The sequence below is a fragment of the Saccopteryx leptura genome, chromosome X (genome assembly GCF_036850995.1).
Source record: "Saccopteryx leptura isolate mSacLep1 chromosome X, mSacLep1_pri_phased_curated, whole genome shotgun sequence".
NCBI lineage: Eukaryota > Metazoa > Chordata > Mammalia > Chiroptera > Emballonuridae > Saccopteryx > Saccopteryx leptura.
Window position 1 is genome coordinate 24,451,792 of NC_089516.1, and position 18,505 is coordinate 24,470,296.

The 18,505-nt window shown below is 39.9% G+C and overlaps 1 protein-coding gene across 8 annotated transcripts in view; it reads right to left on the reverse strand.

The window, feature by feature from the left end:
• DMD (dystrophin) overlaps nucleotides 1-18,505 on the reverse strand; it is a 1,890,745-nt gene that overhangs the window by 709,253 nt on the left and 1,162,987 nt on the right. For 5 of the 8 annotated variants that reach the window (XM_066356826.1, XM_066356823.1, XM_066356821.1 and 2 more), the window contains 2 exons: nucleotides 5,603-5,638; nucleotides 1,813-1,930 (listed from right to left, as the gene is read on the reverse strand). In XM_066356826.1, the coding sequence (XP_066212923.1) occupies nucleotides 1,813-1,930; nucleotides 5,603-5,638 (154 nt within the window). The remainder of the gene's footprint in view (nucleotides 1-1,812; nucleotides 1,931-5,602; nucleotides 5,639-18,505) is intronic. The other 3 variants (XM_066356825.1, XM_066356822.1, XM_066356828.1) reach the window with 1 other exon arrangement.

Sequence of the window (18,505 nt, forward strand, 5' to 3'; positions counted from 1 at the left end):
GAGAATGACTAGCTCGTTACCTAACAGATTCCTCTTCTTCCCTGCTTCAACATTGGACAATATTTTCCAGTTTCCCTTGATGTTAGGGGGGGTCATGTGACAAGGTTCAGCTTACAGATTATGAAAGGAATTAACATGTGGCACTTTGAGGCATGGCTCATAGTAAATTCCAATGAGCAATACTCATTCCTCATTTGATGTTCGGGACACAAAGGATGGAAGGAGCTTGGGTCCCTGCAAACCTTCAGAGACGGCTGCTTACGTTGGACTGCACCAGAACAGAGTAAACTCCTACCGTGTACGCCACCAAGACGTAGGAGCTTACCTCTTACAGTGCTAGTGCTACCCAACTGACACATTAGCATATCTCCAAATTCACTGTTTGAGCAACAATAAAGAGTTAAAACTTCAAAATCAAGAAAAGTCTATTTTAATTAACAATCACTGCCACTGAGAGAGGAAATGTCTTTAGGAAATGAAGAAAAACATACATAATTGCAGATCGAAAGAATATTTAATCCCAGTCCTAGTGATTAAGGTCATTAACAAAAACAACAAAACAAGATGGGAAGTGGTAAACAGACTAGAAGGAACACAGGCTTCCAAGACAGAAAGAGACATTTTGCAAATTCTAAGCTCTGTTATTTGCTTATTTTGTAAGCTAGAGCAATTTAACCTTTCTCAGAAACTATGAAAATTATGACATTTAGCTGATAGGATTTTGCAAAGATTTTACACACACACACACACACACACACACACACACACACACACACACACACACACACACGTGCGCGCGCGCGCACTGCCCGCTACCTAGAAAGCAGCCAGGCATTTGGTTACTGCTTCCTGAGAGAAGTGTTGACAAAACAGAATGTAGATTATAAAGATATAGATTCTTGGTTTTTGAGCTTTAAAGCCTAGGCCTGTTCTGAGATCAAAGATTCAAAAGGGGAAAAAAAATTAAAGGAAGATTTTCCCTACTCCTGCACCAGAAAAGATCCTTCAGGTTGTGGGAAAGGAAATTGTGGGGTGGGCACTGCAGAGAAAGTATGAAAATTCACTATTGATAAGTGGCCATGGCGAGAAGACATCTGAAGGAAGGGAAGAAACCCAGGGAGACCCAAGAGAATCTGAGAGCAGAGGAACGCTGGGCCTCCTCATCCCCGAGGTGGGCCTCTGAGGGAGACACCGTGCAGAACTGCGTCCTCCACTCCTCCCTCAGTCCCTCTTCCCGGCCCCATGCCCAGTCACTTTGAATCGCTCTGTGTAAAAATGAAAAGAAGAAAGGGGCATATGCAGTGTCTAGGCAGATGGGCCTTAATCAGCATCCCAAAGTTGCCAACCACCCCTGTAGGGGCACAGTGAGTTCTAAGTTCTGATATTACACAGCGAGGCCATCCAAGTCACAGAGGGCCACCAGATCGGAAAGCGACCCTGCAGACGGGAACAGAAGATGGTCCAGGAAGCAACTGCCTGCTTGGACCAACAATCAGGGCTATGAGGGACACACTGGCATCTCTATGGACACCAGCCCAGGCAGATGACAATTGCGGAGCAAATGCTGACCACGCCCGCCACACCACACTCTGCAACTTATAAGTCTGGGCTGATGAAAATTATATTTCCTCTATTCTGTGAAATTACATTGTTATTGAAAGATAACTATGGACTAAAAATCTTAGTAGAATTGTCATAATTTACAACTACTTGGCACTCTTTTTATAAACACAATGGAAGTACATAAACATAAGTCATTACTGAAAATGTTCACACATCTTTTAAGTTTCACGAGCTCGCTAAAAGACTTACTTCGATCAGTAATGACTGTTCTAGCCTCTTGATTGCTGGTCTTGTTTTTCAGATTCTGGGCAGCAGTGATGAGTTCTTCCAACTGGGGGCGCCTCTGTTCTAAATCCTGTAGTGTGCCCTGAAGGAACAAATACCACTTAATATTGAGGTTCTCCAGCATCGTGCATTCCTGTCACATCAGACAAAGTCAAGTGTGATTTTCAAAGCAACCAAAGCACTTTTCGAAATAAAAAAGGTGTTACTGGATATAAATCTCTAATGTGTAAGGCTTTATAGAGAATAACTTCACAAGAAGTGTGTTTCATTCTTAGATATCAAAAATATTACTGATGAAAATCCTGATTATAGATTCATCTCACTATTTTTTTTTTTTTTTTTTTTTTTTTTTTTACGTTTTTCTGAAGCTGGAAACAGGGAGAGACAGTCAGACAGACTCCCGCATGCGCCCGACCGGGATCCACCCGGCACGCCCACCATGGGGCGACGCTCTGCCCACCAGGGGGCGATGCTCTGCCCATCCTGGGCATCGCCATGTTGCGACCAGAGCCACTCTAGCGCCTGGGGCAGAGGCCACAGAGCCATCCCCAGCGCCCGGGCCATCTTTGCTCCAATGGAGCCTTGGCTGCGGGAGGGGAAGAGAGAGACAGAGAGGAAAGCGCGGCGGAGGGGTGGAGAAGCAAATGGGCGCTTCTCCTATGTGCCCTGGCCGGGAATCGAACCCGGGTCCTCCGCACGCTAGGCCGACGCTCTACCGCTGAGCCAACCGGCCAGGGCCTCATCTCACTATTTAAGAGCTTAGACAGTCCTTCCAGAGTACCTGGTTCTACTCAGTCCAATATATGAGTGGCACGAGTAAGAAATGTGATTTTGAATAATGACAATGTTGTTAAGAGAAAGGTAGTTCTTTATACTTGTAATCTCATTCTACATGGTATCAAAATTAAGGTATATATGTTAGAAAGAAAAAAAGCACAGAAGTGACTTAAGACATAGAATTTATTTAACTTCTCTGTACCCGAGATTGCTCCCCTATACAATGACGAGACAGATGACCTAACTCCGCCTTTTCTCGAGGTGGCCTCCAGTAAGAATCACCTGACTCCTCTGCCTCACCCCAGAATGAGTGAATTAGTCTGGAGCAGGGCTGGGAATCTGCATTTTAAATGAATTCTCTACTTAAATTTTAGGATTAGGCAAGTTTGGAAAGCATCAAATTAGAAGTCAGTATTCATATCTGATTTTAATTTAATACTGCTTTCGATCCAAGTACCAAATATAATAAAGCCAAGAAATGTGTTTCTTATTTATAGGTAGCAATGTTAATCACTAAAAAATTCTTCACTCCTTCAAGTGTCCAATCTAGCGTTGCTGTTATCTTACTCTCTTAACATAAAGGGCCAAAATCCCAGCGATATTTACAAAGAAGTTTTTGGGGAAAATGTCTCCCTTGTTCTTGTTCTAAAACCAAATATGTTTTATTTTAATTTCAGAAGTAAAACAAATATTTGTTCATTTAAAAGCATGACGTGACAGATGTCTTATACAGGTTTTCTCATCTCATTTCTCCTATACACTACTAACCAAGCCAGAATTCTCTATGGTTTTAAATCCAATACTCTTTCTACCACATGAGGTTGATGAAAGCAAAGGATGAAATGTGGTAGATAGTAATCTTCATGAAACTTAGTTACCTACTATGTCCTTTGCTGCCGATTTTCTAAGGATTATTGTTTTCGGAAAGGCCAAATGTTGATCATTCTATAGTATATCTTTGGTGAAGAGGCAGAAAGATAGGCCTTGTGATTTAAGCTCAACTGCTTTTGGTTGCATTAAAATAATGGGAAGAACCTATCTAAACATTTCACATCTATTTTGAGCATCTCCCCCTTTCTGTATTGAAAAATTGGAGGGGCTAACTTTTAACAAATTTTCCACATTTGTAAGCTGTGATTGCTCAGAAGAAAAATCCAATTTTCAGGTTTCTAACTTTTATGGTTTCTTTACACAAAAGTGTGTTTGAAATATGGAACAAATTGCCGAAGACAGCTATTGAAGTAAGTGGCATAAGTCAGTTGGAAAGTACCGAACAAATTTTAAAGTAGGAACTATACAGGAGTAGATAGGTTTTATGAAAGAAGATGTTTTCCAGGGTTAGCATAGTATACTCTGGTCATCTGTGACACAGCAAGCTAAAAAGCTATATTGGAATTCCCAGCTCTTAAATGTCCATTAGATAGATTAAAGCAAAAACAATAACAAAAAACCCAGACTCAACGGAAACCTCATACAAAGTCAAATCTCCCCTTCAAATTTAACAAAGAACTCTACACACACATAGCAAATATAAATTCGTTCATTTACTTACTCATTCTTCCATTTTATAAATATCAAGTGCTAGGTACTCTTCTAAGGGTTTTGGATATAGTAGTCAACTAAAGCCTTAGGTATGCTTTGTATTATTTAAATGAAGATTTGTGATTTTGATACCTGGAAATTTTTATATAACAAAGATTATTTGTTATTATTATTTTATTTAATATTCATTCACTCTCAAACAACCAGGTTATTCTTCGCTTCTCACTTCTGGCTACATTATTCAATGCAGCTACTCCTTTTTCTTCTTTTAGGATTACAAAGTTTAAGAAGGACATTGCAGAAGTAACTTGATCAACTTGAATCTGAATCTTACCAGGTTCAAAATATTAAACCTGACCACAATGAACAGCTTTTACTGCTGAAATTAGCAAGCATGTCAATTTAGACTTAAAACAAGCCATTTTCCTCTCTAATGAGCAAAGTAGGTTTCAGGGTATTGTGAAGCCTGTTCTCTAGTTGGCTGCTTCTCTAATTCTGCTGACAGACACATGCTTTGTAAGCACCTGAGAAGATTATTAATGACATCCTTTGAAGCAGCCTCCTTAAAAAAATCTAAGGAGATTCACAACTGCAATGAAAGTATGCTTTTCTAAAGGATTTCAAAAGAAAATTGTATCTCTTTATATCACTCTTTGGTCAACACATACAGATGTCCATTTCAAAAAAGAAATGGTACAATAATAATACATATTGCTATGGAATTTATACGACACTAATATACTCATTAAAAAGTGATTTCTCAGGAGAGCAGAATGGGAATTTTCTCCTTTGAGTTCTTTTCCCCCAGAAGTAAAGGAAAGGATTTGACTTTCTTGCTAATGAACAGAACCCATGCATGCAGACAGTGGAACAATATTTTCTTTTCATTCAGTTTTCTTTTGAGCGTGGTTTATTTGCTATTACAATTTCTTTGACCTGACAATTTAGCTTTTAATCCCATAACTTCTCAAATATAGGGAAATGCCTTAGTTCTAATCATTACTGCAACTACCCACCTCCCAAATATCCATCCATCTATATTGTGTTCTCTGCCTCCAACGTAGTGCTTTCACCAGATGCTACTGTCTCCAAACCAATGTTTCATCTCTAATCTTCATCCTCCTATGACCTCCAGTCCCCTTCTCTTGTTTAGCTTCCTCATTCTCCCTTTAGTTGCTTCTATTCGACATGCTAAACAAGTAGAATGCTGATTATGCCGATTCGTTTTTCTGAGATGAACCTAGATACTCACACATGTAACTTAAGGGAACAAAACTAAAAGCATTCCATGCTTAACTGCATATAAGCATGATCATAGAGCATGTCTACATGGAGTCTACTTTGCTGAAAGAAATAAACACAAGAGAAGAAAGGAATCAATGCTATTGCTAAGGATTCATAAGGCAGCTACTGGGCTTTACTAAAAACAGCTTACCCCTTGGAGATCAGAATTCATCATGGATTCCACTAGCTGAGCAGAGATGGAGGAAAAAAAAAATCTTCAAATACAAAGTGAATCAGAAGTCGTTAATCCTACTAAGTCCCCCCAGGGTTGAGGGAAGTGGTTATAAATAGCAATCCTATGAAAAAGGGAGTTAAACAATGAAGCCATACCCACTCTAAGTAGGTCATTTTAGGCTCTTAGAAAGAATTACACTTTATTATTGTGTTTGTTAAAATGGAATTTTACCTAAATAATGCTCAAATAGAAAATTTTGTATGTTTAGTTGAATGTTTAGTATTTAGATGTCTTAAAAAAGATCTTAACAACAAACTCTTTATATTTTTTGTATTTTTCTACAAAAATCAACAATCTTCACATAGTTCCATGTACAACACAAAGGCCCATAGTGAATTTCAGGTGTTTCCCTTTTCAGTCAATAAACATGAATTCAGTTTACACATAACATAACAATGTGGATCTTATACTCTTTTATTTACAACTTTAACAATTAACATGGAAGACTGACAAGGTGAAATAGTTTATAGAACTGCTTCATGGATGTTAGAAAATAAGCATTTAAGTCAGGCAGGTCCTAAAAAGCAGCCTTCTTCATAACTGAAAGAGTTTTACCTGTGAGGATGCTAATCATCTGTCTAGCTTTCAACTGCCTCACGGTGCACCTCCATTCTCGCTTCTATTCTTGCATTCAGCTACCTTTCTGAATAGACTCGCCAAATCCAAAGTTATCTTTATTGTCCTCCACTTCTTCATTGCTCATTTACATTTTAAACTGGCTTGGATATTTCTTGCTTGGCATGATTTCTTTACTTCTCTGGATGTTCTACCAGCATCTCTGTTGGTAATTTCTTCATAAAGCCTTCTAACTATGGTTATCCTTTTGTCCTTCATTCAAAAAAATAATTTTAGCATGCATTTTATTTTTATGTCATTTTAAAATTATAGAGAATCTGTGAGACTGGTCAAGGAATCTCACATACCCTTTGCCTAGATTTACCAATTGTTAACATTTTGCCACATTTATCACTTATCATTCTATCATTCTCTATGTGTATATGATACCTGTATATGTAATATTAGAAATACTATTTTATGAACCATTTGAGAATAATCTGTAGATATCATGCCCTTTACCCTTAGAATTTCAGTGTTGTTGTTTTTTAAGAGAGAGGAGGGGAGATAGAGAGACAGACTCCCAAATGTGCACTGACTGGGATCCACCCAGCAAACCCATCTAGGGCCAATGCTTGATTACCAAGCTATTTTTAAAACCTGAGGTCAACACACTTGGCCAACCAAGCCATCCTCAGAGCCCAAGGCTGAGCTCAAACCAATTAAGCTACTGGCTTCAGAAGGGGAAGAGGGAGAGAAGGTAGAGAGGAAGGGGGAGAGAAGCAAACGCTCAATCCTCTTGTGTGCCCTGACCAGGGATTGAACCTGGGATGTTCATATGCAGGGCCAATGCTCTATCTACTAAGTAAATGGCCAGGGCCTTCAGTGTTTATTTCTTAAGAACAAAGACATTCTCTTATATAATCTCAGCTCAATTTAAAAGTCAGGAAATTTAATGTAGTTTTAGTACTACAATCTAATCCACATTCTTTATTCATGGTATGGTGATTAGCCCCTTAATTGCATTTCATTTACTGGTCTGGGCTCATGCATTGCATTTAAGTTGTCATATCTCTTTAGTGTCTGTTTGTCTGAACTAAGCCTTTGCCTTTCTTTGAATTCCCTATCATTGATTGCTTTGAAGAACACAGGCCAGGTATTTGGTAGAAAGTCCCCCAATTTGCACTTCAGCAACTGTTTTCTAAAACTTAGACTGTATCAGCCATTGATCTAGGTACAAGGGCTACAGCAGTAAAGGAGGAAAATTATTATTCTCAAGAAGAAAACTAACTACTAGTGAGGACAGGCAGTAAATAAGCAATTAAATAAACTGAGGAGAGTACTATGGTAGGAGAAGCACGGGGAGTTATCAAAAGATACAGTAAAGATACCTAAGCAAGTATAGGAGTCAAAGGGGGTCTTCTGAAGGAAGTGGAACTTCAGCACTTCTTTGAATCATACAAAAAAAATTTTAATTGTCTGTCTGATTCCATCTTTTCCAGTTGTTTTTCAGTTTTATTTGGGTTGATTTGACAAATAGAAATCGCGTGTAAAGGTGTACAAGTTGGTGTTTTGATATAGTGAAATAATCACCACGAACTAGTTAACACACCCATCATCTTACATACTTACCTATGTGTGTGTGTGATATGAAAACTTAAGATCTACTCTCTTAGCAAATTCCAAGAATATAATATAATATTAACTATAGCTACCACGATGTACATTGGAGGTCTAGAACTTACCCGTCTTATAACTGAAAGTTTATACCCTATGACCAACATTTTCCCTCTTCCTCACTTGCGCCCCCTGGATCCTGGAAACCATTATTCTCCTCTGTTTCTCTGACTTAGTCTTTTTTTAGATTTGTCTTTCTGTGTCTAAGTGGCTCATTTCACTCAGTACATTGCCTATGTTATCACAAATTACATGATTTCCCTCTTTCTTAAAACCGAATAATACTGCAGTGTGTGTGTGTGTGTGTGTGTGTGTGTGTGTGTGTGTGTGACATTTTCTTTATCCATTCACACATCATGGACATTTAGGTTGTTTCCATATCTTGGCTATTGTGAATAATGCTGCAACAGACATGGGGCTGCAGATAATCTCTTTGAGATCCTGATTTTCTTTCTTTCTTTTTTTTTTTTTTTTCATTTTTCCGAAGCTGGAAACAGGGAGGCAGACAGACTCCCGCATGCGTCCGACCGGGATCCACCCGGCACGCCCACCAGGGGGCGATGCTCTGCCCCTCTGGGGCGTCGCTCTGTTGCATCCAGAGCCATTCTAGTGCCTGAGGCAGAGGCCACAGAGCCATCCTCAGTGCCCGGGCCAACTTTGCTCCAATGGAGCCTCGGCTGTGGGAGGGGAAGAGAAAGACAGAGAGGAAGGAGAGGGGGAGGGGTGGAGAAGCAGATGGGTGCCTCTCCTGTGTTCCCTGGCCGGGAATCAAACCCGGGACTCCCGCACGCCAGGCCAACGCTATACCACTGAGCCAACCGGCCAGGGCCCTGATTTTATTTCTTTTGAATAGATACCCAGAAGGGAGATTGTTAGCTCGTATGGTAGTGATTTTTTTAATTTTTTTGAGGAGCCTCCACAGTGTTTTTCGTGCTGCACCAGTTTCTATTCCCACCAACAATGTGCACCCTTTTCTGCACACCCTCCATCCCACTTGGAATCTCCTGCCTTTTTGGTAACAGCTATTCTAACAGATGTGAGGTGGCATCCCATTGTGGTTTGCACTTGCATTTCCCCGATGCTTAGTGATGCTCAGTGCCTTCTCATGCAACTGTTGGTCATGTGAATGCCTTCTTTTGAAAAATGTTTATTCAGGTCCTCTGCCCATTTTTTATATCAGATTGTTTTTGGGTTTTTTTTGCTATTGAATTCCACAAGTTCCTTATATATTTTGAATCTTAACCCTTTACCAGATATAATTTATAAATATTATGCTTTCTTCCGTTCCATAGGTTGCCTTTTCATTCTGTTGATTTTTTTCCTTTGCTGTGAAATTTTTCTTCTTTTAGTTTGATACAATCCGAGTAGTGCATTTTGGCTTTTGTTGCCTGTGATTTCGGTGTCATATCCAGAAAAATTATTGCTCAGCCTAATACCACGAAGCTTTGTCCATAAATTTCCTTCTAGTAGTTTTACGCTTTCTGGTTTTTACATATCGCTACTGCTAATACCCACTATAGTGGCCATAAGAATGGGCAAGCCTTTTACTAGGGGGATCTAACTGACTGGGGACACTAGTGGCTGTATTTGAAAATCCATCACTACACTGATCAGAAGCTGCAGCTCCTACAGACGGCTCTCACCAATACCTCAATGGGACAGAGATATGAAAGCAGAGCCTTTCCTAGGAGACATCAGGCTCCTCTGGCTGACTTGGGCTCAGTAGCCCCCCCAACAGCTTTGCTGAACCTTCCTTACAGTTCAGACTAGGGTACTTCTACCCAGCCTTCTCTTGCTCTTTCCTTAATTTCGGTTCAGAATTACATTTTGCTCTAATGGCTCTTCTACCTTCCCTGACTCCTTCTTGTTTCTTTTCACACAGATGTTTCCTCTACTACATAATTTCCTGTTTAAAGTTGTCCTGAAACATTTCATCTCAGGCCCCAACTAATACACCCACTTTTGCCCTTCTAGACCCTAAATCTCTTCGTATCCGCATAACACGGTGATTCCACGATATTACAGCTAGATGTATAATTCACAATTACTGGACATTATTAGTACTACTCACTATCCGATTCAAGTTAATTAGTATTTTGAAACACTTTTTTTTTTTTAAATGAGCATGGTCATTATTTTCCATGAGCCTAGAATTTAATTAGAGGAAAAGAAGATTATTCAGGTGATTCACACAATAATAGTGTGGTTCCATCGTACACGTGGAGTTCAAGAACCCTAGCATATTAAAGCAAGCCACCAGGAAACCTTTATAGATAACATGTACTAGGCTTCTTGGAAGACATAGCAAAAAGACCTTTAGGGCAATTTTCAGATATGGAAGAGAACAAAGCTAAGATTACAAAAATGACAACCTGTCTGAGTGAGAGGTCCCCGAGTAGTGAGAGAGAGATCTCAATCATGGCCGACGTCATGGGTGGGCAACCTGTGTAGTTTCACTGGACTCTGTAACACGAAGGCTCCCTGCTCAGCTTCCTGTACCACCGCTGCCCTTGAAATTCTCTATCAGTTTTTAAACAAAGGAACCTGTATTTTTATTTTCCATTGGACCCCATAAATTATGTAGCTGATCTTGACCTCCACTGTGAAGTTAGCAAAGAATAAACATTTTGGACCTGCCTGACCAGGCGGTGTTGCAGTGGATAGAGCGGCAGACTGGGACATGGAGGACCCAGGTTCGAAGCCCTGAGGCTGCTGGCTTGAGCCCAAAGGTCACTGGATTGAAGCCCAAGGTCTCTGGTTTAAGCAAGGGGTCACTCGCTCTGCTGTAGCCCCCTGGGTCCAGGTACATATGAGAAAGCTGTCAATGAACAACTAAGGTGTCGCAAAGAAGAATTGATGCTTCTCATCTCTCTCCCTTCCTGTTTGTCCGTATCTGTCCCTCTCTCTGTGTCTGTCACAAAAAAATTAAACAAATAAGAAAGTTTTGGACCTTGCCCGAAACACTAGTTAATTGGTGATGAGGAAGAACACATTTAAACCTGAACTCAATTACATCAATCAAATGCCTCTGCCTCAGGTCCTGATAATTTATTTGAAATTTCTGTAAGTAGCAATCGTAAAGCTAAAAAAGCACATGCTTTGGGGGAAAAAATCTCTTCTGGACAAGACAGTTGGTAGTCATCTGAGATGGGACCCTATCAATACTAATGCTTCTCCGAGAAGCAAAATCATCCCATTGCAGTAGAAGGAAAGCAGGGAGGTGAACTATCTGATGAAATAATTGAGGATTAAAAGGGGAGTTTGTGGTTCTGACAACAATAATGGTTGCCGGGATGTCAAATTCCATTTCTAGTTTTACCTAAATACTAGTTGTTCCTATGGCTAGGGGGACCTTGGGAGATTCAAGGAAACAACTAACAATTAATTCCACAATTACTTAGCTGCAACAATATGCCCAGCGCTCGGCTAATACACACAGACAAATAAAACTTGGCTTTCTTCCTTAAAAATCCCTCGTAATTTACCCCAAAATAAAGACTCTTAAACAACTAATACAGTGAAAAATCACATTAATGACAACATAGTTGTTTAGTGAGCGCTTATATGCACCAGGAGAGTATATCATAGAAGAGTGGTTCAGAGAACAGGCTCTGGACTCAGGCTGCCTGGGTTTGAATCCTGACTGTCATTTACTTGGTTCATTATTTTCAACAAGTTATTTAACGGCTCTCTTCTTCATTTCTACGACTGTAATAAGTGTATCTACCTCTTCGGTTTGTTATGAGAATAGGGTTCACATCTGCAAAATGATGGAAACATTTCCTGTTATTTTACAAGAACTACAGAAGTTTTAAATAAAGAATAATCTATGAAATTCTCACAATACTCGAGCTAGGAACTATTTTTATCCTCTTCCTACAGTTTGGGAAACTAAAGAAAAAGAAGTTAAGCAATTTGTCCAGGGTCACAGGTTAATAATGGCAGAACTTCTAACACAGACAATTTGGCTTCAGAGCTCCCACACTTAAGAGCTCTGATATAGTTACAAAGTACCTAGGCTACAGTCTAGTACAGTATAATATAGTAGGATATAGTTATGATACAGGTGTGATTAAATGGAACAGGAAGACAAAATGGGAAGACGAAAGAGGAAATGAACTATTTAACTGATTAAGTACTGAATCGGTCACGGTCCCTGCAATACACAGATGACTCATTCAAACTGGGATGATGAACCTTTCTTCCTCAAGGTCTGAAAGGCTAACTGGAGGGCACAGTTACTAGAATCTGAGTAGAGGCTGCAGGGAAAGGACCGCATGACAGGCTCCATGGTTGTCAGTCAATAAAGGGACCCGGCCATCCCCTGACTCATTGTCCTTTCTGTCCTTTCTACTCTATTCTGCCGGTGCCTTCCGTCAGAAGAACCCAACCAACAGGCAAGCGTTGCCCATAGTATCTAGCCTCTCAGGACAGAATAGGAAGTCAGACAGCAGATCTGAGAAAGTGTCCAGTAAAAGTAACAAAGTGAAGGATAAAGAAAGAAACAACTACTAAAAGGAATCAGTGAGGGGAGTGTCCGTACATGGGGATTCTTGGGAAAGACTTTACAGAGGGATGATCCCACTAGAGTTGTGCCTTGGAAGATTGAGCTGGACCATGAGGGGGGCACTGTAAGGGAAGAACAGCATGAGCAAAGGCATGGGAATGAAATAAAGCCTCAACTGGGCTGGCTGGTGTCAAGAGTTCACTGGAAACAATGGTAAGCTTAGATAGGCATACTGGAAAGCTATGGCTGGCTTAAAAAAAGTTATTTTTAATTTTACTTACTTACTTACTTATTTATTTATTTATTTATTTATTTATTTTAGATGAGCAGAGAGGAGATAGTGAGGCAGACAACCGAATGCACCCTGACTGGGATCCACCCAGCAAACCCATCTTGGGCCAATGCTCAAGTACCGAGCTATTTTTAGTGCTTGAGGCTGATACGCTCCAATGGAGCCATCCTCAGCAACTATAGCTGGCTTTCTAAAAATCAGTTTGAGATGTTTGAATTTTATTGTGAGGAACTGACAAACACTGAAGACTGGAAAAACTGAAGCAATGGAAGCCAAGAGTTTTGTAATTCCATGCCCTTGTATACCTATTGTTTCTGGCCAGAATACCTTCCTCCATTCTTTTTTTTCCTCCCTTAGTACATTTAATAATTTTATTCATTTATTAATTTTCTATTTTTTTCCTTTTTATTGAATTTATTGTGGTAACACCGGTTAACAAAACTATACAGATTTCAGATACACAATTCTACAACAGATCATCTGTACACTGTACTGTGTGTTCACCCCCCATGACAAGTCTCCTTCCATCACCATTTACCCCCCATACCACCCTCCATTCCCCCCAGCCCCAGCAGTCACCATGAGTGTTTTCTCTTTAAAAATTCTTTTTGTTCAATTGCTCCACCCCCAGCCTTTCCTAGAAATATAGTAAACAGATAACCAGAAGTAAAAGTGTTATTGACCAGCTGACTAGATACAATAAGGGGAAGGGGAAACAGTGACCCAAGGAAGATAATTATAACTGTAAATTATAATTACTAGAACATAGAGCCCCCCCTTCGAGCAGTGTTTATTAGGGTTATAAAAATTACTGATCCTTTGGCTTACTTTGAAAATAAAAAAGAACATGATAGCTATTTAAGAAATTATTATCAAACTCCAAACCCAACAGGACAGTTTGTGAAATGTATCTCTTTATCTCTTTGTCATAATGTATTTCCAATTTTTCCTATTCTTGGGGGCTTAAAAAATGTATTGTAAAGCTCCCATGTTAGAGGTCTTTCTTGTAACAAAAAGCTAATCTACTATTAATATGTTATTTGTAAAGTAAATTCTTTCCCTTTGTTGAAAGAGAGATTATGATGATCACTTCCAAGCTATCCTGTCATAGAAAACTTAAAGCATTTATTTACTTGTCATCTCGTAAAACCCTTAACATGCGAAAATGAAAACTCCTTTCAGTTACGCAAGCCAGTAAGTAAATGATGTTGTCTAAATTGGGGACCTTGGAATATAATTTCAAAGCAGGAAGAAAGAAGAATTTTAGGGTACAATTTGTTGATGATGATTCGGAAATACATTTCTAAGCTGACAGAAAGGGCGCTGCTATTTCTAGCTATTGAACATTAGATCTGTTAGTTATTCTACACTGCTCACATTTCTTGAAACCCCATTGTTCTGTAAATTTAGCATATTGACAAAGGCTAATTGGGGTAGTTTTAAGACCAATTTTTGTCACATGCATCACATTCGCAGGCTTTCTATATCATGACCCAATAAAATAAATGATATAATTTTTTCTACCTACATATTATTTAGAAGAAATGGAAAACTGAAATCAGTTCACAAAATACATATTTCAGGATCATTCTTGCTCAAATTTTGCATTATTGAGTTCTTGTTCTTCCTTGAATAAAATTATTTTGGAAACATTCTAACTTCAATGGGTCACGACAAATTTTCTTTTTATCTAATTAGAGTACTCTATACAGCAAATTGAATTATAAGGGAAGCAAATTAATAAAATGAAAGATAAATTACATGACATGAGTAGTGAGTATAATTATCTGAGGGTATTATTTATATTCTCTTTCCTGGTACAGAACATCTTGATTTGTATCCTAAAGATGTTGGCTGAAGTCTGCGAAAACCCAGATAAAGGAGGCTAGAACTGAAGGAAATTGGGCACAAAACCTATCAAATGGGCAGAAAATATTTATTGGCAGTATTCTATGCACCATACACTACAGTAGGGGATGTGCCTTGTGGGTGATAGAGGATGGCAGAAAAGAGCCCCCTCAATGAACTTGCAAAGCAGTCGGGGAGATGACCTTCAGGTCTGCCCATGCATATGCACACACGCAGTCAGCCAATCATAGAAGACAATATGTAAATGACAAATGTAATAGTCTATAGACTACAGACTCGACTCTAATGAGATTCTGAAGAATGAGATTTTAATATGAGCATGTTCAGGGAAAATGCCATAAAAGACCAGAAACCTGAACTAAAACTGGGAGGATAAACAGGATGGATAATGACCTAGCAAAGAAAAAGTGAGGATTCCAGGACATGGGTTGAGTATATATGACCCAATGTAGGGACGTCTGAATAGACTAGGGTGCTTAAGAAACTGCGGAGAGGGCATTTCTGAGGTGAACAGAATTAGGACGGCTGCGATCAAGTTGGGGAGGGAGACCAGGGGCTCTGGGTACCAGGTGAATGAATAAGAACATATGTTGAAGGCAACAGGGAATCAGTGGAGGCTTTAAAGCAGAGGAATGCCCCAGTAAAAGCGGCATTTTAAAAATGTTAACCTTGCACCCTTTTATCCAAAGTCATTTAGAAGAGGAGACTGGAAAACTAAGCTGGACCAATCCAAGAAACATCTCATCATCTGTCCCCTCTTTGATTCAATTTCCTGTCACGAAAATAAGCAAATCACTTCTAATTTAACCTCACACTTTCTTTTATTACAGGAAAAAACAAGCCCACGACATATAAGCAAAATAAACTAAACCTCACTGATTGTTAAAAAAAAAAAGCATCCCTGAGGATTATAAAATAGCTTTTCTAATCCCATTCATAATATTATATTCAATTGAGTGGGATAGAGAGAGACTATAGTTTCAGTTATAAATAAAAGTAAATATTCAGAATATTTTGTCAAAATCTTACATTCCTGCTTTAAAGAAGAAACAAATTTACAGAGTAAGAAAGAGAACTGAGATTTCTCTAGAAATAATACTTCCAAGATTATTATCAGAGGTAATAAGAATTATCAATATATTAGGGTGCCACATCCTGTGAACCTAACTTACGATGTCCTTTTATAGCTATTACTGTATTAGACCAAAGGTATTTTCTTTGGGAAAGGAGTCTTCAGATAATAATGCCATTTCCAGCAAAAGAGGAGCCTGTTATTTATAAAGTACTGTGCTAATCTCTTAAAAAATACACTGCTCACAAAAATTAGGGGATCAGAGAACGTGCAGATACTCCAGTACCTTCAGCCTTTCGTATAGTGCATTTTCACCAATGAAATAAAAGTTGGTTTGCATCTCATTTGTGTAATCAAACAACTTTCTTTGACTTGTCATTTTTTTTTCTGATGTTCTTGTTTAATTAAAAAAAATCAAGCCCTGGCCGGTTGGCTCAGCAGTAGAGCGTCGGCCTAGCGTGCGGAGGACCCGGGTTCGATTCCCGGCCAGGGCACACAGGAGAAGCGCCCATTTGCTTCTCCACCCCTCCGCCGCGCCTTCCTCTCTGTCTCTCTCTTCCCCTCCCGCAGCCAAGGCTCCATTGGAGCAAAAATGGCCTGGGCACTGGGGATGGCTCTGTGGCCTCTGCCTCAGGCGCTAGAGTGGCTCTGGTCGCAACATGGCGATGCCCCGGAGGGGCAGAGCATCGCCCCCTGGTGGGCAGAGCGTCGCCCCTGGTGGGCGTGCCGGGTGGATCCCGGTCGGGCGCATGCGGGAGTCTGTCTGACTGTCTCTCCCCGTTTCCAGCTTCAGAAAAATGCAAAAAAAAAAAAAAAAAAAAAAAAAAAAAAAAAAAAAAAATCAAATGCTTCTTTTTTTTATCGCTTCATATTCATTTTGAAATATCTCCTAATTTTTGTGAGCAGTATAAAAAGTTAAAGCAAACTAAATGTTAGGCTAAAAATGCATTCCACCTTTTCATGTTTTCAAAATATTTTAGAGATACCTGTTAATGCTGAGACAAGAACCTTGTTTTTTCTTGCCAACTGCAGTCATCAATAAATTGAGGCAGAATAAGAGATCTTATGTTCTGTGACACGACATGCACATGTGAAGTAGAGAAATGAGCGACTGTCTAGAAGCGATTAAGTTCATGTACATCAATCAGTATAATTCAAGCCCCCAAATGTTCTTTTCCTATCTTCAAATGGTGCATGTTAAGACTTGAATTATCAAAATAATTGGCACAGCTGTTCAATTCATGTTGCATATAGACAGAGAGAATCAGGCTCAGTTTATTCATGTGTAAAAAGGAAGATAATTACATGTATATCAACCAGTCTTGGGGAGATTAAAGCCATAAATCTATGTATAAGAAGTCAGATATCTTAGGTAGAAATCAGTCATATAGCACTAGTCCAGGACTCCTCATAGTGACAGCAATTGAGGAATTGGTTCTGTTGGCTATATTTAATCTATCAAGTCTCACCCTCTTCACTTCTTCAAACTCTGAGTGCTACCAAGTGAACACAACACATGGATAGTAAGGAACCATGTGCTTGTGCTAAGGCATGATAGCTTCATGGTCTGGAGGCCCCTTTGAGTTTTTCCAACAAGTGTAACATTAGAGAGTGAGAGAGCACATGGGCACACCTGTATGCATCAACACAGGGGTGACTATTTGAATACAGAAGAGACATAGGCACACAGGTATACCATCTTTTTACATCAGAACAGTTTAATGGGCACCATTGGGCCCTGGCCGGTTTGCTCAGCGGTAGAGCGTCGGCTTGGCGTGCGGGGAACACAGGTTCGATTCCCGGCCAGGGCACATAGTAGAAGCGCCCATTTGCTTCTCCACCCCCCCTTCCTTCCTCTCTGTCTCTCTCTTCCCCTCCCGCAGCCGAGGCTCCATTGGAGCAAAGATGGCCCGGGCGCTGGGGATGGCTCCTTGGCCTCTGCCCCAGGCGCTAGAGTGGCTCTGGTCTCGGCAGAGCGACGCCCGGAGGGGCAGAGCATCGCCCCCTGGTGGGCAGAGTGTCACCCTTGGTGGGCGTGCCGGGTGGATCCCGCTCGGGTGCATGCGGGAGTCTGTCTGTCTCTCCCTGTTTCCAGCTTCAGAAAAATACAAAAAACGGGCACCATTGAACAAATTTATAAGGAAAAAAAGCTTAGTGATTGGGTCTCATGCTTAAAAATAGTCAACATACTTAACATATTCTCAGAGACTGACATCAGTCTATTTCTTCTCAGAAATTATCTGACTGGGGAAAAGATTAAAAATCTGCCTTTGATTGGGTGCTATGTGTTTAAGCCTTGGCTTAGCTGTAAATCATTTGTGAAGATCATTTCTCGGTAGGTGAACAGACTTACTATTATGGAGTGTTAATACACTTGCAGGGAAGTGCTGTTGGGGGTAGGAGGTGTTAGACATTGATCAGGAGCTTAAGAAATAAGCTACTTATTTTTGCTGTTGTAAAAGGAAAATTTCTATAATAAAACAATAATTCTGCTTCTCCGTCAAAAAATAGCATTTTATGACATAAAAGCTCTCATCCATAAACAAAAAACAGACTATTTTGTGGGGGAATATCCAAATTATGATAGAATAGATTTCTCTATAGGCGCACAGCAGCCTTTAACTCGATTGGAACTTGCAGTGTGTCTGCTTTTAAAGGAGGGGGCATGTTCTATGGAAAAAACTCAGAGATACTTTTCAATTCCCAAGACTGCACTGGTTCTGATTTTATTGTTCTTAAGTTTTAGTTGAATTCTCTGGGGTGACATTGGTCAGTAACATCATACAGGTTCCAGGCGTACAGTTCTATAACACAGCATCTGTACGCTGTATTGAGTTCACCATCTAT